The following is a 19,681-nucleotide window of genomic DNA, read 5'->3' as shown; positions in this document are numbered from 1 at the left end:
CAGCATGGACGAGCTCCCAGGCTCTGCCCCCCACGATTCCCCTGCATTTGTACCTGGCTGCATGAGGGCCCCATAGCACTGCATGGCTGGGTCTGGCCGGGGGGATGTACAGCCAGGCCAGCCATGTGCAGCCATATTCATTCAGGAGAGAAATCCAGACTTGGCGCTCTTTATTTGCATCATTTACTCTGCTACAGTGACTGTGGGGATCAGGTCCCGCAGTCTGGGATTAGTCCTGTTCTGCAGCAACTCCTCCCGCTCCACCCCCGCCCCTCACCCCAGAACTCAGTTGGTGCATTTCTATCCTGACCTACAGCACCCTGTGAATTCTGTCCTAGCCTTCTCCTCCCTCCAGCTCACTGATGCCCTGCAATTTCACACTGCAGCCCCCACTACTCCAGCCCTGGCTTGCCCCACCCACAGCTCTGCTGATGCCCCTCAATCCCGACACGCAGCTCCCTACTGTTCCCGTCCTAGCTTCACCGTCCTTCAAGAATGTTGCAAGTGGAGACTAAGCCGCACAAGGCCAGGGCTCAGGGCAAACTGACCGACACAGTCCAATTCGTTTCAGGGAGATCTGCCCCCGGCCCCAGCAGCCTGACCACCCTTTTCCACCCACAGGTGCCCTTCCACCAGCAGCAGCCTGAGCCCCTAGCCTACGAGCCCCTCTGGCTACCCCCTCCAAATCTGAGTGAGTGGTGTGGCAGCCCGGTGCAATCTGGGGCCACTCAGGTGTGGCCTGGCTGCCCCCTCGCAGGGAGCGAATGTTATTAAATCAGGATTCGGCAGTTTTCTGGCTGTGAACGGGCGTCTCGCTGACATACTGGGGGACTTGGTCAGCACGGCTCAGGGCTCCAGCCTTGGACAGCTCGGACGTATGCAAATCGGACACTTACCGGCCACAGATGCTTGGAGCTGCTGTCTGGGGTGGAGCTGGAGCCGCCCTCTGACCTTTCCGCCAAAGTCCCGAGGGAGCCGCCGTCAGATGTGAGCGGACCAGCGCTGGGTGGGATCTGGTGGTAACTGGCTGGGAACGAACCTGGACGAGAATAACACAGGCAGCCAGAGTCAGTCCTGCTGAGCTCTGCTCCTCCCTGAACATCAGCTGAGAAGGAGCGCTGGGAACCCTCTGGCCTGGGACCAGAACCAAGAGGGACCCGGGGGAAGGAGGCTGTACAGGGTCTGGCAGTGGCCAGCATGGGGAATGGGCTCCAACAACTGCACCTCTTGCTGGGACAGAGCCGGATGTGGGAGTGACACAGAACAGGGCCAGAGCCAAAGGCTGTGTGGCCACGAGGCGTCCTCTAGAGATGCAGAGCTTAGGGAGAAGGGGAGGCAGGGAGAACCCTGACAATGGTTTTGGGGTTCCCTGCAGGGGCCCAGTGCTGTGCTACAACATCCACAGAGGGCAGAAGACCCTGGGCATTGCTAACCAGCAAAGGGTTCCAGAGGTGCGGGAACTAAGGGTGCGGGGGGTGCTGCAGCATCCCCAGGATTTACGTGGGGCTCTACTCCTGGCCCCGCGCCCGGGGTCCCAGCTGCCAGTTCCATGCCCAGGGTCCCAGCTGCCAGCCTTGCACCTGGGGCTCCCTGCCCATCCCCAGTTGTGGCCCCAGCCTCGGTCCCCTTGCTGCATCCCCCCCTCCTGGAGCCATGGCCCTACTCCCAGCCCCAGCTCTAGGGGGCAGTGAGGGGTGCAGACAGGGATAAGGGGAGGCGCAGCTCCCCACTATAAAGAGTGTTCCAGCACCACTGAAGGGTTCTGCACTGTGCAGCTGAGATGCAAAGGAGCTTCTGGCAAGCTAATACAAACAAGGGCTGGTCCCCAAACCTGGACTTTGTATGGAGCCTGGCACCCCACTGCAAAGTCTCCTATGGGGGGCACACCTTCCATTAGTGGAGGAGGTGTGAATGGAGACCCACGCTGGGATTGCACCTGTGTCCCCTTTGCAGGTGCAATCCCCAGTGCCTCCAGAGAGAGCTGCTCTAGGCAGGTGCAGTTCCAGCTGGTGGGAGGAGAGGGAAGACAGGGAGGCTGTATCAGCTGGGGAGGGGAAGGGAAGGGAAGGTAGGAGGAACTTGCCCTTGGTTTCCATGCTGATCCGTGCAGTATTCATGCTACCTGAGCGGGGTCTTGGCTCAGACTCCTGTGGTTCCAGATACCCTGAATCAGGCTGGCTGGTGCCCCTCTCACTCTGGAACTGGGCCAGGTCCTGTTCAGAGAAGGAGCGATCACGCTTCAGGGGGAGCCCTAAGCCAGGCTCCCTCCCCATCTCAGCACTTGGAGACTCCTCCTCCTGCGAAGGCACACAGAGCAACATGAACACGAGGCCCTGGGCCGGGGACGTGCTGTAAAAGTGACCCTGTCCTGCAGCTGCCAATGGGCAGCTTTCTGGACTGCCAGGTCCCTGACCCAGCCTGGCTGGCGCCCTCTGCACCCACTGTGTGAGGCAGCGTCAACACCTTACTGTGCCCAGAGAGCCCATGGAGAGGGCATGGAGAGGTGCGATCCACCCCTTGGGAAAATGGTACTGGATAGATGGCTGCACATATCCCATTTATCACCATCTGTCCTTTCTCCTTCCCATCACCCACCATCGGCTGCTTCCTTATAACCCTGTCCAGGTAAAGCGAGCAAAAAGACAACGAGCTCAGAAAATGGAGCACCGCTCTGTTACTGCCATGGACACCCACAGCAAGGAAGCAGAGAGAGCACAGAGCCACAGGGAAGCAGGTTGCCTTGACAAGGTCTCACCAGAAATGCTACTACACCTTGCTAAAAAGAGCATCAAATCGTTGTCTACTTTCATATCCTGTGTCATCCAACTGGACAAGATGCCTAAGATATGGTGGAAAGCTAGGGTAACAGCTACACCAAAGCCAGGAAACCCCTTCCAGCTAGCTACCATCCAAGATCATTTCTGAGCCATGTTTACAGACTTCTGCAGTAACTAATTCTGGGAGAAGCATGCTCACAATAGAGGCGGCTCTGGGTGATGACCAGGCAGGCTTCAGACCAGTAGGAGCATTTGTGACCAAGTTCTTGCTCTTACCACCTCTATAGGAGATGGTTTCCAGCAGGAGGAGAAGACAGGGGCAGTGGTTCTCAACTTGACAGCAACATATGATACCGTCTGGCACGCTGGCCTGCTGATCAAGATGTTACCTCAATGGGTTGTTCTGGCTATGGAAATTATGCTTCAGAACAGACAATTCCAAGTGATACTAGGCAATAAACTGAGCACATTCCGGACCCAGAAGAATGGACTCCCTCAGGGATCTATCTGTTCTTGCTCCAATCTTTTTCATCATATTTGTGGATTATCTATCTGCCTGCAACAATTTCAAGGTAATTCAAATATGCAGATGACATCTGCCTAATTTCAAGAGACAGAGACTACAAAAAGACTGAACTAACACACGGCAGCTGTCAGTGGCTACTGCAAGAAGTGGAGACTTAAGCCCAGTATGTCAAATACTGTGTGGTATCATGCTTTTGTTTCCATCACCTCAAGATGTCATGAAACTCAACACTTTCTCGAATGGAGAATGACTAACACATGATCCAAAGCCTGTATATCTTGGAGTAACTCTACGCTTGCATAATGACAGGTTTCAGAGTAGCAGCCGTGTTAGTCTGTATTTGCAAAAAGAAAAGGAGGACTTGTGGCACCTTACAGACTAACAAATTTATTTGAGCATAAGCTTTCGTGAGCTACAGCTCACTTCATCGGATGCATCCGATGAAGTGAGCTGTAGCTCACGAAAGCTTATGCTCAAATAAATTGGTTAGTCTCTAAGGTGCCACAAGTCCTCCTGTTCTTTCTACCCTTGCACAATCCGCACACCGACCTACAAGGATCACCTCACCAAGATAGCTCAGAAGATTAAGAGCAGAAATGTCCTTCTACATAAGCTTGCACGCTCAACTTGCATTCTCAAACACCGCTCAGCTTGGAGCTAGCTCTCTGCTGCTCAATTGGAGAATTCTGTTTCATTCAATGTGGCTAAACTCTCCACCCATGATATACAACTGAATCAAGCACTGAGACCTCTCTCATATTCCACCTCCCAACACCAGCAAAGACAAAACCCAGGGGGTGCCACAACTGCACTTGTCAAAGACACGTGGAAGCGCCTCGCCCCCATCTCATCAGCAGAGACCAAGCTGGCCACGTTACTGATCACTTCTACGGAGGAATGGGAACAAGCTAGAAACTCTATCGGAAACTCCTTCCTCCTCAGCCTGATGAGACAGTGCCTGGCTTCAGGCTGTCCCACTGCCTCTGGGACAAGCTCCACTCTTTCAGAAGGGCGTGGCGAGGGGTGCGATAAGTGGCCACACCTGGGGATTCAGGGACAGCCCTCTGTGATGCAGTTGAGGACACCACACACCTACTGAACGGCAGCTCCTCTTGCGCTGGCCTATCAGGAGGACTTTCCAGACCCCACGCTCCTGACGCCTAGGGTCCTGACCAGCTGTAACATATGATGCCTGCCTAAGCCCTTTTGATAGTCTTTTTTTTTATTGACTTAGAAATCTCTCTTTTATCTCCCTAATTTATATTTTGAACTTTTTGCCATTTTTATTGTGCCACCACAACACCAACACAAACCCTTTACTGGCTGGTCAGTCCAACAAAGGAGGCAACACAACAAAAGCCCCAGAGAGGCTGAGAGCCTGATCTCCCACCCAGCTGGGACTCTGGTGCCGTTGCTTCATTTATTTGAATAAAGAATTTTGTGCTGGCAAGACACACTGGTGTTCCAGCTGTGCAGCCTCAGCGCAAGCTCCCACACCCCATCCTGTTCAGCCAACCATGAGGTCCTCTGTGCGGACACTGCTAATGAGGCCAGCTCTGCTGGTTGTTTTTGTGGGATGGCCAGAGACCAATACCCAGGCTGTTCCCAACCAGCAGAAAGCAACAGCTTGTAATCCCTATTGTCCTGGGCTGAATTTGAACTGGTGACCTGGAGGTGAAAGGCATCACCCTTGGGAAGGGAGTACTACCCCTTTGAGGGACAGGCTGAAGCCTACAACTGGGCCAGCCTGGGGGGTAAGTGAAGGAGGCCCTGCCCCACCCTAGAGATGGGCTACAGAAACAGGAAGAGGAAGTTGAGCAGAAGTCATGCAGGTAGAAGTGAGGGACAGTTTTTCCTCAGACTCTGGGAAACCAGCTTACTCAGAGAGTGTCTGTGAACTTCAAGTTTGGGAGCTGACCCAGGGCCCTGTGGTGAGGACCTCCTAGCCTGAAGCTCTAGTAGAAGGCCACATGCTATTTATTGGTGTGTGTGGGCTTCTCCTTGCCTCGGGCTCTCCCATGAACCCATTGCTGCCTCACTCAGGGGAAGATAAGGCAGGGCATGCCCTCTGGGCTGCCAGGGGCAGGCAGGGACTGCCCACCTCCTTACGTAAACAATTCCTGAGCCTGGCCCAGCCAGTCTTGTAGAGCCCTCTCTTGCTCCCTCCAAAGCCAACAGAAGGACTCCTGACTGTATTGGGGGCAGGGCCGTGCCATTGACATCAAGAAGGGTCACGTGGCAGGCTTAAAGGTGAGCTCTGCCCCGCAAAGCGACTCAGGGCACATGGCTTTCAGATACAGAGCCCCTCTGCCATGCTGCGGTGCTGATGTCAAGAGATGTATCTCCCTGACAGCCATCCCCTCACTGCCTCAGAAGATAACACCGATACCAGCAGTCCTGAGCACCCTCCCACCAGTGACCACAGAGAAAACCAGCGCTTACTTCAGAGATATTCATCTCCTCCATCTCGGCCAGTGTCGGAGCCTTGAGAAGAACCCTTGGCCGCAGGCGCTGGGCGGGGGTGCTTGAGTCAGGTACAGAGAGGTTCATGCAGGAGGTTGACTTCATGTTGCTGGAGCAGGCGTTAAGGATGCAGGGAAGGGAGCCAAAACCTGCAAGGCAGGAGAGGGGAGAGACTCACACAAGTGCTCAGGGCAGGGCTGGTAGAGGATGGGGGGATGGCATCCACCTAGAGGGGCGGGCTTCCCTGTGGCCTAGGGATACCTTAGTGGGGGCTGCAGTTTCAAACTGCCCCGTGAGCCCATATGGGAGGGAAGTAGGTATGAAACATCTCTGCATGGACGGAGCACAGTGCAGGGAACTTCTCATCCCTGCCATGGGACTGGGGGCCAGTGCTGGTGGGTGCTAGCGCCCCACACAAGACCTGGACTCATGCAGCAAATGGGGCCTAGAGGTCCAGCCCGATGCCAGACTGCTACATCTCAGCAGGCAGCAGGAAGGAATTTATCTTTGGGGTAGAGCTGCCAGTCATGCCTTCCCCTCAAATTGGGGCAGTCGTGGCCTCTGAATTTCCTCACAAACCCAGAGAAGCACAGAGCACGCTGCACAGGGGAGGTGGGAGGGAGGAGCTGGGCATGCTGCGTGGGGGAGAGGGGAGCTGAGCGGGCTGGGGGCTCGTAAAACTCTGTGAATGTCCTGGGTTCAAACCCGGCTGGCAGCCAGTGCTGGGCACCGTTAACCTGGTGTTTGTTTTTGTACAGAACATCTGGAACGGTTCACATTTCAACAGCACCCCCTGGGGGTTAGGGCTGGAGCTGCTCCCTGAGAGCCTCTGATTTCCCTTCGCGGGCAGCTTTCAGAGCGCCCTGCATCCCCCCTCAGGACTCTCACAGATGAGCCAGGGTTTCTGGGCCCCACACAAGTTCCACACGCTGAGGCAAGGCCGGGGGTTCTGGATGGAGCCATGTGGCTACATGCTCCCTGCTGGGGTGGTACCTTTCTGACCCTGCTGCCGCATCTCGACTGGGCGAAGTTTTCTCTCTTGTTTGATTTCTTCCAGAATCTTCTCGTGGAGCGTCCTCTGCTTCTGGGGTATGGGGCGCAGCCGCCGCTCGGACGCCTGCAGCAGGGGCAGGAGCAGACGAGACAGGCCGGTTAGAACAGACGCTGCCCTGGGCAGTGGTGAACCTAGGCTGCCCAACCAAGGACGACTTGCCAGGAGCCCCAGGGCAGCCCCTCACTTCCCTTACAGAGATCACATGGCTGCCACTCCTGTTTTTACAAGGACAGCGTGGCCTGTGGAGACAGAGCACTGTTGGCCTGAGACCTGCCGTCTCTCCAGGCTGCCTGTTCATGCTGGACGGGGAGTAGCCACGACTGCGCTATCACCCCATGTAATATGCTTGGCCCCCAGGAACAGAGATCACAATGGGGCCCCAGAGAGCACTGGGATTCTCGGTCCTAAAGCCCATGCTGCTGCCCCTGGAGCCAGCCGCGAGGGCCCAGTGTTACTCTCGTGGGAGGCTCCAGGGCACAACTAGCTCATGCCAGCAGGGTCCCAGCTGAACCTCTCTCCACAGCTCCAGCCGGCAGCAGGCAGGGCCCTCACACCTGCTCCTCCTTACTAGGCAAGTGTCAGGAAAAGGGGAACGCGCCCCTGGAAGGGGGCTCCCAGGATGAAGCGGAGAGGAGAGCAGTCTCCAGGGCTGGGACCCTGCACGGGACCAGGGCATTGCCTGGATTTGAGGGGTGGATGTACGCCAGAATGTGATCAAGCTAATTGCAACCATATTATGTGCACTCAGCCACCATGAATTAATGAAACAGAACACCAAATAGTTAAGGGCTAATTTGGAGACAGGCTTTCAGAAGCAAGGTCATAGCTACTAGCAGTTTTGCTAATCAGTATGGGAGGACGTGAAGAAAGAGTAAATAACAGAGACTGAAACAAAGATATGTGGATGGACAGCCTTGAGTCTAGACGCCTCTGCTAGTAAAAGTTTATTGAAAGTTAGGAAAAGTGAGGACTTAGGTTATAATGACCCCTACTATGTGTTTAGTAGAAGTTAGTTATAAGAAGTTCAGATAATACAGGAGCAGTGGGAGCAGTCCTCAGGAGCAATCCTGAGAGAGACGTTTTCCTGACATCTTTACTCCCTGGCAGGCACTGACCTCTCATTGATTACTCAATACCGTCTCAGAATATAGGTAAATATGTGGGATGTTCTAAACCTATTGCTTATATCTGTGTGTGCTTAAATCTAATAAACTGCAGTGTTAGACAAAAGCATGCTTACTTGCATTTCTCCTTGATCAGACAGAATTGCTGAGTTCCTGTTGATTTATTCCTTACACCGCCTCTAGTGAAATAGTTAAGTTGCCCCTGTTGGGGTTCTGATAACCCCGGGTAACAAGAGGACACTGGAGCAATGCTCCTGCCACTAGAAAATCCAGACAGTGTGACAGCCTCCTTCAGAAGGGAGGCTCCTTCACTGAGCCAGTGATTTAGAACCCGTTTCCTCCCGGGGATTCTCACGTGCCCCATAGCACCGGGTCAGTCAGAAACCCACAGCCCAGGCACTGCAGAGTCACATGGACGTTACCTGTTTCAGTGGTGGCCGTGACCGTATAAAATCCAGAATGCGTTCGTGGGCATCTTTCTTCACCCTGGGAGGGATGTCACCATCCACCTGGTGGGGAGAGGAAGGGGCAGATAGAGGAGGGAGAGATAATGACTCTACAAAATGGGAAATGACTACCTAGGAAGAAGTACTGGGGAAAGGGATCTGGAGGTCAGAGGGGGACACAAGCTAAATATGAGTAACACTGTTGCAAAAAAAGCAGACATTGTTCTGGGCTGTATTAGCAGGAGTATTGTAAGCAAGACATGAGAAGTAATTCTCCTGCTCTACTCCGCACTGATTAGGCCTCAGCTGAAGCATTGTGTCCAGTTCTAGGTGTCGAATTTCAGGAAGGATGTGGACAAATGGGAGAAAGTCCAGAGAAGAGCAACAAAAATGATTTAAGGGCTAGAAAACATGACCTATGAGGGAAGATTGAAAAAACTGGGTTTGTTTAGTCTGGAAAAGAGAAGACTGAGGGGGGACATGATAACAGTTTTCAAGTACTTAAAAGGTTGTGACAAGGAATAGGAGAAAAATTGCTCTCCTTAGCCTCTGAGTATAGGACAAGACGCAATGGGCTTAAATTGCAGCACGGGCGGTTTAGGTTGGACATTAGGAAAGACTTCCTAACTGTCAGGGTGGTTAAGCACTGGAATAAATTGCCTAGGGAGGTTGTGGAATCTCCATGGTTGGAGATTTTTAAGAGCAGGTTGGACAGACACCTGTCAGGGATGGTCTAAATAATACTTAGTCCTGCCTCAGTGCAGGGGACTGGACTAGATGATCTTGTGACACTGCACTCCATATTCTTCTTAGTGATATTATGATATGATTATAGCATAATTATGATGTATTTTATGCAAGATAAGTCATGTGAGGTGTCATTGGAAAAGTTATGATTCTCTGAATATGATTATCCTATTTGTATGCATGTGTCATTTTTATCTGAAGTTATAAAAACTGACTATGTATCTGTACTTCAAATATAGTTACACCTGGGTAAGGCCCACAGGACAAGATGTACAGCTGGTTGGGAAGGGCCTATTCAGGGCAATGAGTCATTAGGGAGAACAATAGGCCTTAGGAGAAGCTTATTTCATGCCTGGTGAGCCTTCCTGAGAATGCTACAGACAGCCTGTGAGTGATGGCTGCTGTGACTCTACAAAGACATGTGACCAGGCCACATGATGTTGGACTCCGTCTTGGGATGCCAGTATTTTTCCACAGACTGGCCTAGGAACCAAGCTTTGGATCAAAGGGTTCCCGCCATACGCAAAAGCTATATAAGGCAGGGAGTGACATCATCTGGGGTTCTTCACTCCCCACCCAAGGCGACTCCTGGAAACACCTAAGGAACAAAGATTGAACTGGGGGAAGTGCTGGACCCAGGCTAAAGGCATTTCTAGCCTGTGTATGAAACACCTGGGGATTCCAAGCTGTAAAGCAAGTGCAGCTTGCCCCTTAAGGATCTGCAGCCTGCTTGTATCATCTCTTAGAGTGAGAATCTGCTAATTCATATCCAATCTAGCTAGTATATTAAGCTTAGTTTGCGTTTTTTGTTTATTTGCTAAGTAATCTGCTTTGATCTGTTTGCTATCACTTATAATCACTTACAATCTATCTTTCGTAGTTGTTAAACTTGTTTTTGTTTTAATCTAAACCAGTGAGCTTTGACCGGCATGCTTGGGGAAAATCTCGGCTTGATTACCTCAAGTGTGCATTGTTCTCTTCACATTGAGGGAGAGGTGGACCAGGTGTTAAACCCATATACTGGCTAGATTTGACCAGGGCAGGACAGTACTGCTCTGGGTCCCAGGCTGGGAAGCTGGTGGTTAGAGAGCCTGCATGTAACTGCAGCTGGGTGTCTCCCTACCTGTGTGAATGCTGGTGAAAGTGCAGGCTGGAGGGCTTTGCAGCTTGTCACAGCAGTACAGTGTGAGAGAGAGCCCAGGCTGGTAGGTCAGGGGGCTCAGTGGTACCCCAGTTCCAGGTGGCACCCTGGAAGGAACCATCACAGGCCTCTCGAACTCCCTTCCAGTCCTAGGATTCTCTGATATGCGGAGGCACTAGGGTGAGTTGGTCTAAGTGGAGGGGCATGTATTACCCTGGGGGTGGCTCTGAAATGTCCAGTGCGGGGTGTCCCAGCAGCAGCATGAGCCCTACAATGAGCTAGGCCTTCAGCATCAACAAGGCCAGGATGTGAGGGTGGGGTGCGGGGTCTCGAGCCCAAAGGCAGATGGTGTGTCACTAGGAGCGGGTGACCCTTGCACTCCATGGCAATCACCCCGTGGCCATGGCTCAGGCCCCTCGGGCATGGCTGTGCTCACCATGACTTTGCGAAGCTTGTAGTTGCGTGCCCGGATGTCCTGCATCAGCATTTCAAAGGGCGTCAGCTGGTACTCGGTGGGCAGGGGGTTGTACTGCTTCTCCTGGACTTTCTTCAGCTTCACACCATCGCGTAGCTCCCGCATCAGCTGCACCCACAGCCTGGCCTGGAACAGATACAATGGGCAACTGCCCCTTACCGAGGAGATGACCCACCGGCATCACTGGCTTCCCCATGGGGGAAGGGAGCCCCGGCTAACCATGGGGCATGAGCGCTGTGAACGGAGCCCAGCAGGGGCTCTATGTGTGCTCCCCCCGCCACTGGGACTTGACTGGGGGGTCGGGGGAGGTAGCATGCTTAGCCCTGGTGTGGGGAACAATCCTGCACTGGCAGGGAGATGGACGGGATCACCTCACACTGCCCTTCCCATCTCTAACTCCAATGGGGGTGGCAAGCGGCTTCCAGTCTAGAGCATGAGACTATGCCCAGAAGCCTGTCAGGAACGAAGGCCTGCAGCTGGGCCTGGGATCAGCTGACAGCCACAGCCGAAACTGGCCAGACGGCCTGCCTGGCTGAGCAGCATTGCCAGGGCTGCTCCTAAGCCCAGCAGCAGCACTTGGCCAATGGCTGCTCCACGCACTCGCCCACAGTTCCCATCTCTCCTGCGTTTGCCTTGATCCAGCCTGTTCCTGCCCTCCTCCTGGTTCCTCAGCCCTTCACTGGGCTCCCTAACGCTGGCTCTGAGCGCCGCTGCTCCGACCACTGGGCCTGACCGCCCACGTCCTGGTCCATGCCAAAGCCAATGGCCTGGCTATTGTGTCTTTCTTGGCTGGGCAGGCTGAGGTGAGAGGGCAGGGTCTGTACTGCAAAGGTGTCCGTTTCCTTCCCAGCTCTCCTGCTCCCTGGGGAGCAGTGGGGGGAGGCTCTGGATCATGACCCTGATGCTGGGGAGGCAGGGTCAGTGCCCCATTCTCTAGCTACGACCTGTCCAAGTGCCCCCCACTCCCCTCCGTGTTCCCTACACTCTCTACTCTCTACGCTCCTCCCAGTGACCGCAATGGCAGCAATCATTCTGCCTCTCTCAGGAATCTGTATCCAGTCCTTGAAGGGGTCCCCAGCAGGACTTGGGGGGCTCCTCCATTTTCGTGATGACCTCCCACCCACACTGTCATGGCAGACTGGATGGAATGGTCCATCAGCATCTCCTTTGTTGGCCAGAGGTGATATAAATCTGCAAGGTTGACCACGTAGTCTCTGCAGCACCCCTAGCGCCTGCTGTCCCAGGAACGACTGGGTCTCCCCTGCAACACGTCTAAGCCACCAGTGTTTGCAGGTTCCCACACCTCTGGGCCTGCGGGGTCCCAGCCCTTCTCCCCAGGGGCTTCTTCTGTTCATTAGGCTGCCAGAACAAGAATGCCCGGACAGGAGGTTTCCATCAGCCCGTCACTACCTCTGTCTCCTGCAAGGCAAGAGATGCTGATCAAAGTGCCCGCAGGGAGACGACTCTGCACCACTTACCCAATCTGTGTTCCGCAGGTTATCGAGCTCATCCGTCGACCTCTCCTCCAGCTCTTCCTCCTGTTCCTTCAGCTTCCTCAGCATCTGCAGCAGCACAGAAATGTCACATTCCCCATGCTGGGTCCCCAACACCTCAGCAGCCAAACCTGCTCCTCGGAGAATCCTGGCTGAACAGGTCCCGTAAAAAGAGAGACCCCCTGGGCATGAGGGAAGAGTGGAGTGCCCAGTTTCTCGGCCCCCATCTGCCCTGACTGCCAGTCCCTCCCCCTGGATACAATTACACTCCCATTAGGGGGTTGGGCGGTGTCGAGGACTTCCATCAAAGCTCCACAAGGCTCAGCTTCCGTAGGCTACTGGGCACTGAATGTGCCTGGCCAGGTACAAGTCACAAAGAAGGGATGGTCCCTGCCCCAAGGAGCTACTCTGCAGCAGCAGCAAGTCTGGTCATGCATTCGGTCTGACCCCAGCCACCCACTCCCCTAGCTGGGGCCTATTAACCACAGCTTAGGGTAGAGATCTGGGCAGGAAGACCATCCAGGTGCCATTGACTGGAGTCCCGGGAGGTTCCTAGCCAGGAGCATGCTGGGCCCAAGGGAATATTCATGATCTGTGCTTATGGGTCTTGCCAAATACATCCTAGGACTGTTCCATCTCAACTGAGCCATGTGGAAGCACGTCTGGGGGAGGATGGGAGCTGGCTTCGCATCCCCCCTGGATTCTGGGAGCACCTGGAATGGACTCTGAGCACAGCCCCTGTGTCTTCCCCAGCAGCAACGTATGCCCCAGGAGAAGCTCTGGACACTTCGATTTCCATGCAGTTTTACTGTTTGGCAAGCTGAGCCCTGGCCTGTTCGGTCTGGATATTAAAGGTCTCATGGCACTTCCTGGGAAAGGAGGTTTCGTCACTTCCCTACAGCGTTGGGATGGATGGTTACTGCCTTCCCCACAGAGGGGCTGCATTTCACTGGAGCTGTGTGTAATTTGGAACATGCTCTGGGGACCTTTGGAATGACAGGCAGCAGAGGAATGAGAACTATTACTTATTGCTAATAAACCCACCGCAGCTCAGAGCCTAGCCGTCACTGAGAAAACCCTGAGACCCTGTCATTGCTGGAAAATTGTGGTTGTGTTTCCCGGGCTCATCTCATGTGATGCTGAAGCATTGTCCACTTCCACCGTGCGGCATCTGACCTGGCCACAGCAGGGAGCTGCTGCCAGCCCTGCACTCTCGCTGGTGCACAGACAACTGCCCCGGGAATATGCTGCAGACTTTCTAACCCGTGGCTGAAATAATGGAAGGTGCATTTCCCTCAGCTGGAAGGACCTGGGCCAGCCTGTTCAAACCATATGGGAGAGCCAGGAAGTCATCCGAGTGGGAAGGGCAGCTCTAGGGGCAGTATTTGGCACCTCGCCTGTTCTGCCTGCATCAGATCATCTTTGGCAATCTGAAACCCTCCCCACAGCCCGACCCATTCTGCATGGCAAACAGACATGCATGCCTGCTGCGTGCCTGCTGCGTGGAGCTGGGTAATAACGTGGTGGCTGCTTGCAGCTGCCTCCTGGATGTCATTACGAGCAGGCACAGTGCATGTGGGCAGGTGTGGGCCTGCTGCGAAGGACTTGGGGGAACCTGCTAATGCCTTGCTGCCTGCGGGCTGCAGTGTCAGAGGTCTGCATAGATTCCAAGGCCAGAAGGGACCACTGTGCTCATCCAGTCTGACTCCTGGATAGCACAGGGCAGAGAACTGCCCCACAATAAGTCCTACAGCAGATTTTTCTAAAACAAAATCCTGTCTTGATATAAAAGTTATCAGTGACGGAGACTCCGCCATGGCCCTGGGTAGATGGTCCCAGTGGTTAATGACTGTCACTTTAAAAAAGGTACGCCTTGTTCCCAGGCTGCCCTGGGAAATGGGTACTCATGCCCATGTGGGAAGGGCATCCACAGCATGTGGACATGGGGCAGTCTGCATAGTCCTGCCCTCATCTTGTGACCCTAAATATATACAGTGTTTCCCTTCCAGTGTTCAGGCTGTGTGGGCGGAGCGCCTGCTGAACCTCTCCGCCACATGCCCAACATCAGAGGAGTGCTTAGTGCAGTCAGTGGGTCCTTGCTTCCTCCCACCCTATAAATGGGGTCACAGCCTTTCCCCCACACCCCCGCAGCATCTCAGAAATTCTCCCCTCCACCAGGCACCGCAATGCCCAGCAGGACATCAGGCTCCCTATGTGGCATTTCTGGAGCCCACCACAACTCATGCCCCGGGCATTGCTGGAGACACGGGTGTCGGGATGGATGAGCAAGGGGAGGTGGATACATTTTTCTTGAGCTGTTTCGTAAGTTTAATGAACAAGTAAACAGACTCTTTGGTAACACCGCTGACCCCAACAATTCCCGAACACATGCCTTTGCTGTTGGATTTACGAGCTCACTTCCTGGAACAGATTATTGCCTTGTGATTACCCATAAGGGTGAAGCTCAAGGCAATCCTAGGAGACTGCAGCTTTATCTTTAACCCCCTTGAGGCTGGGACTGCGGGTTTGCCTGACTTGTGCCTGAGCAGGTGCCACAAGACACCAAACCCCTGCCATGCCAATGGGGTCTTGAACACCCCACCTCTCACATAGGGAATGGTGACGCTGTAGAACAGATTCACTCCCCTGCAAAGGCAAATACTGGGCCTCACGGAGCATCCTGGAGACTCCCCTGCACGTCCTGCCACGTCTGTTTGCCTGTAAGCTCCTAAGGGGCAGGGGCTGCGTCTCACACAGCATCACACACAATGGCTGCGCTGGGGGTCATTACAACCTCTGGGAGGAGAGGCAGAGAAAAGCAAACCAAACAGACTCAGCCAGTGACTGACGCACACAACTCAGCTCTGCACCCTGGGTCCTGCTGCCACCGAATTGCTCTGCCCTCTCTCCCCTCATTGGGTCTGCTGCTTGGTGGGATGCTATGTTCTGTGGAGCAGGGAGAATCTCGTACTGTGCGTGTGTACAGCACAATGGGGCCCTGATCCTGACCAGGGCCTCTGGGCACTATCACGATACCAGTCATCATCATTATCTTAGGCTAAAGCAGCTAGGTGCACCGGGAAGAGCCAAAGATTCAGACTCCTGCCCTCCCAGACCTGCACGTAACTAGTGATATTCCTCCCGTAGTCCAGGCCTTGCCAGGGAACCGAGGGTCTGGCCCCTCTGCGTTTAGCAATGGAGCAGTCAGCAGGGTGCTCTGATGCACACAGTTCCGTCCCTGTATTACTGCTTTTACTTCTCCTACTCAGGGGGACCCAGGAGCTATTCCCCCATCCCGCTCATTGCAAGCACTAGCTGCTCAATAAAGACTGTAAGCTCTGGGACAGGGACCAGGGGCAGGTGTGTGTCTTGTACAGCATTAAGCGCACTGTTCAGCAGTGCTAATTGCCTAACAGGTTTCAGAGTAGCACTCCGATGAAGTGAGCTGTAGCTCACGAAAGCTCATGCTCAAATACATTGGTTAGTCTCTAAGGTGCCACAAGTCCTCCTTTTCTAATTACCTAACAGGAGAGTCCGGCCATAGAAGAGTGTAAGTGTTCTGCGGTATCTGGCCACCAGATGGCACACCTGAGATACTCACTGGGACCGCAGGTATTGTGCTGGGAATTCCCTGCCTGAGCACACTGGGCCGTGTCCACAGTTCCTGGGTTGGAAAGCTGCCGGCTGGGGGAGCTGCGTGGGCACACTATCAGTCAGGGCTGGGGTGGGACACGGTCTTTTAAAAAGAGACAGAGGAGCTGAAATTAGCTGTTGAATGGCAGCTCTGGGTTAGGGCTCGGGGATGCTCTGGCTTTCCCCACACCAGGATATAGGGAAACCTCTCACAGAAAGCTAATCAGCCACCTCTCGGCCTAGCTATCGAGGGTTTCAAGGGGCTTACCTCCTGATTTCTCCTGGTGCCCCATTTTTATACAATCTCATCCTGGCTCTGCCCTGGGAGCAGCGCCAGGGCAAAATGCACATGGTGGGCAGCCTCCTCTGGGCCCTGGCACACCATGGACAGAGGCCTGGGGAGGGGGACGTGTGGGCTGATGGTTAGAGCAGAGGACTGGGATCCTGGCTCTGCCACGGACTTGCTGTGTGACTGGGTGACACATCATCATGAAATGGGGCTCAGAACACCTCCCTCCCAGGGAGAAGGACTGTCTCAGGCAGCACTGGGGTATAAATCAGTACCCAGGGGATGAAATAAGACAAAGGGAGATTCTGGGGACTATCCAGGGACACTCCCTCATGGCAAGATGTATCAGCCTGGGGAGTCGCCTCCCAAAGGGGCCCCATCAATGGAGTCACCCAATGCTGGGCTGAACAAAGCCCTGGAGGAGAGTCTGTAGGAGAGTCTGTCATCTCCTGCTCTTGTGCCTCTGATGTTGTGAGTCACATGGGGTGAGGGCACACAATGAACCTGTGCAAAGTGCTGTGCGAGCCGGGGAGAAGGAACTAAGCCATACTGAGTATTCACATCACCGATTCCTGCTCCCAGAACACCCTCCCCTTCAATAGAAGACTTGGAAAAGGCAGAACATTAGGCCTTGGGCCAGTTACTGTATGGCCCCTGCACCAGAATCACTGGGGAGAGCGTGACCTGGATGAGAGCAATGTCTGATAGCAAAGTCCAGAGCCACTGTGGATGGAGAAGCCAGCCTGTTGGCATCGAATGGCTGGCTTTCACCAGCTGTCCCGGAGGACAAAAGCCAGAAGGAAATCCCAGGGATGCCCCAGACCCTGGTCCCCCCTACAGTTAGGCATGCAGATTTCTAAGGATTTTCCTTAGGAAGTAGATACCCAGCTACCAGGGCCCTGAGATCTGCAGCATTTTACACACTGGGGGTCCTGGGTAGCTCTGTGTTACTCCACTTTTACACTGGGGTGACTCTACTCATAACGCTACAGCAAAGCAGTGTGGAATCAGGTCCTTAATGCAACACAACATGAAGAGCAGCATTTCTTTAGGGGCGACTTCACCCAACACTCCGATGCTGCCCCCTCTGGGCCAGAGTGCAGCACCAGTGGCTTAGAGGGCAATGCAAGTGGTGAAGAAGCCTCCCAGCCAATCCCTATGGCAGTACCACAGGGTGTGGGCACCTAGCCATGCATCACTGCCACACGCTGTGGCTCTCGGGGAGGACGGGTCACCCAGGCTCCTGCGGGGAAGGCTGGCTCTCACCTCCTTAGCTTCCCGGATCTTGGTGAGAAAAGCCTTCAGCTCCACCGTCTCCACAAAGAGGGCCCTGCACACAGCCTGGTAATGTTGCAGTGCTTCCTGGGGGGCCGTCAGGCGAGCGGCGCACATCCTCATGGCCTGCCCGAAGGTGCGCACGGCTCGGGGGAGCCCCTCCACAGCCTCCTCCTCTTCATCCTGCCCCCCGTAGCCCTCGTCCGCCATGCCGCAGCCGCTGTCGTCAGAGTCGCTGTTGGCCATGAGGTCGATCAGTTTCTCCAGCTGGGGGCTCAGCTCTCGCTCCTCACTCTCGTCCAGCCCCCAGTCCAGCGCCCGGTAAATGGCAAATCCCAGCGACTGCACCATCTGCAAGGACATGGGAGAGCAGAGCACAGGCTGAGGCAGGGGCTGGGAAAGGGAGCTACGCTGAGAAGCCTCAGGAGGGGAGGAGGCTGAGACATCCAGCGTAGCTGCACTGCCATCTCTACCCCCAAATGATGCCAGGGCGTGCACCGGGGAGGCGGCCAGCCGGAAGGGCACAAGGTGTGGTTTAAATGCCGGGCGCACAGCCTTTCCCATTTGCCCATTGCATCTTGGGCAGCCAGCAGGCGCTATGCCGCCCGCCTGGAGGGCAAGGAAGAGCTAGAACCATTGATTTCAGCGCTAGGACGCCGGCCGAGGGCTCTTGAGAAAGGCCCAAGGACAGCAGGGGGGCATGACGTGGGAGGAGGCATCACAAAGCTCTGTGGCCAAGCACTGGAATGGGCCAGGTATCGCATCATGCCTTCCTTCCCTCCGCCCGTGCGTTTCACCTGCTGCTGCCATTTGAAGGATGTCCATCACCGCGTAGCACCCCCTAGAAGCCTGCTGTGTATTACCAAACTTGGCTCCCGCTAAGGGTAGTGCTTAGTCTGGGGGGAGTCTGGCCACACCTAGAGAGACCCTGCCCCACCCTATCCCCCCAGAGAGGCTCAGTGATATGATTAGTAACGAGCAGGGATGGGGCCAGCTGGTGACCGGGAAGTGACAGCTCCATGTTCCAGCCCCAGCCTCCTCAGCCCTGCGTCTGTATTAGATACAGCCCATCCGCTTTCCCATGAAGCCTGCAGATGCAAAGCTGCCCGGAGCAGCGTGAGAGAAAAGGGTCCCCTGGTGCTCCCCGGGCTGGAAGATGGGTGGGGAGGGAGCTGTAGGATACATGGTGACAGATACTCTATCCCTCAGCCTCCAGCCACAGCCTCCCATGACCTTACGAGCTGGCTGTGAGAGGCTTATGATGCTGTTTGGGCCATGAAGCTGGCTGCCTCTCCTGCCCCCAGGAATCTTCCAGGCCTTTGCTGTTTACTGGGACTCCATTATCACGGGAGTGGAGGGAAGCATGAGCCAGCCCAGGGCATTGAGGGAAAGCAGCAGCAGACTTCTGGGACAGTCCTGCTGGGACCAACAGGCGCTGCACGGTTAGCTACCCCAGGCCCTGCGGGAGGAGGCACTTGCTCTTGGGGGAGGGGAGAGAAAGTGGCTCAGGCAGGGGAAGTGGAAACGGGCTGAACTTTGGACCGGGATACATTCCTGACCTGGGCGCACACAGCCTACGGCAGTCTACGAAAGGCCACTGTGCTGATAGCTTATCTCTGCCTACACCCTGCTGCTAAGGCAGACCAGGGATTGATCCAAAGCCCGCCAAAGTCAGCAGAATGACTCCAATGGCTCCATTAAACCTAGGACAGTGACAGGGTTCAGGAGTCAAATTAGCGAGCAACATTACCCAAAAGAGCCACAGTCCTGTGAATTCATTCACTATTTTTATATATATATTTGTACATACAGACAGATATTTTTCTCACAGCAAAATGACTGATCGAGTATTACTATTTTATCAACTGCAATTGGTTAATAACATAGTCAAAGCCTCCTGGTTGGTTAATAACTTAGATGGGTTAATAATTCAGTCACCCAAATATCCTGTGCTACAAAGAGCTGCAGGAGGCACATTAAAGACTTTGGCAAGCCTAGGGCAGTGATGCTCAGACTGAGGGGTATGGGCCTGCCGCTGCTGCCACCACCATTTACTAAGTCAGCGCAAGGCTGGGGAACCAGCCCTGGAGTGGGCAGTTACTGTGCAGGAAGGCTCCAGGACCAGCCATGCTCCAGTCGCTTCAAATGGAATTGGCACCGAGAGGCCCTGGGGTGGGGATCCCCCATGAGGATACAGCCCCTAGAAACTGAGACCTGCAGGGGTCTGGAGCAGGGAGA

The 19,681-nt window shown here is 54.6% G+C and overlaps 1 protein-coding gene across 5 annotated transcripts in view; it reads right to left on the bottom strand.

Annotated features, from left to right (window-relative positions):
- SPIRE2 (spire type actin nucleation factor 2) overlaps window positions 1-19,681 on the bottom strand; it is a 59,556-nt gene that overhangs the window by 9,050 nt on the left and 30,825 nt on the right. For 3 of the 5 annotated variants that reach the window (XR_006285259.1, XM_043526393.1, XM_027821696.3), the window contains exons 3-10: window positions 17,435-17,794; window positions 12,232-12,315; window positions 10,715-10,879; window positions 8,367-8,453; window positions 6,760-6,883; window positions 5,746-5,915; window positions 2,084-2,297; window positions 897-1,039 (exon numbers count right to left, since the gene is read on the bottom strand). Coding sequence is in view for 4 of the 5 variants with exons in the window: in XM_043526393.1 (XP_043382328.1) it covers window positions 897-1,039; window positions 2,084-2,297; window positions 5,746-5,915; window positions 6,760-6,883; window positions 8,367-8,453; window positions 10,715-10,879; window positions 12,232-12,315; window positions 17,435-17,794 (1,347 nt within the window). In the remaining variant the exon portion in view is untranslated. The remainder of the gene's footprint in view (window positions 1-896; window positions 1,040-2,083; window positions 2,298-5,745; window positions 5,916-6,759; window positions 6,884-8,366; window positions 8,454-10,714; window positions 10,880-12,231; window positions 12,316-17,434; window positions 17,795-19,681) is intronic. The other 2 variants (XM_037877978.2, XM_037877979.2) reach the window with 2 other exon arrangements.

Source organism: Chelonia mydas, chromosome 12, assembly GCF_015237465.2.
Source record: "Chelonia mydas isolate rCheMyd1 chromosome 12, rCheMyd1.pri.v2, whole genome shotgun sequence".
Classification (NCBI taxonomy): domain Eukaryota; kingdom Metazoa; phylum Chordata; order Testudines; family Cheloniidae; genus Chelonia; species Chelonia mydas.
Note: the sequence above shows the minus strand (reverse complement) of the source record. Positions and strands in the feature narration are given on the sequence as shown.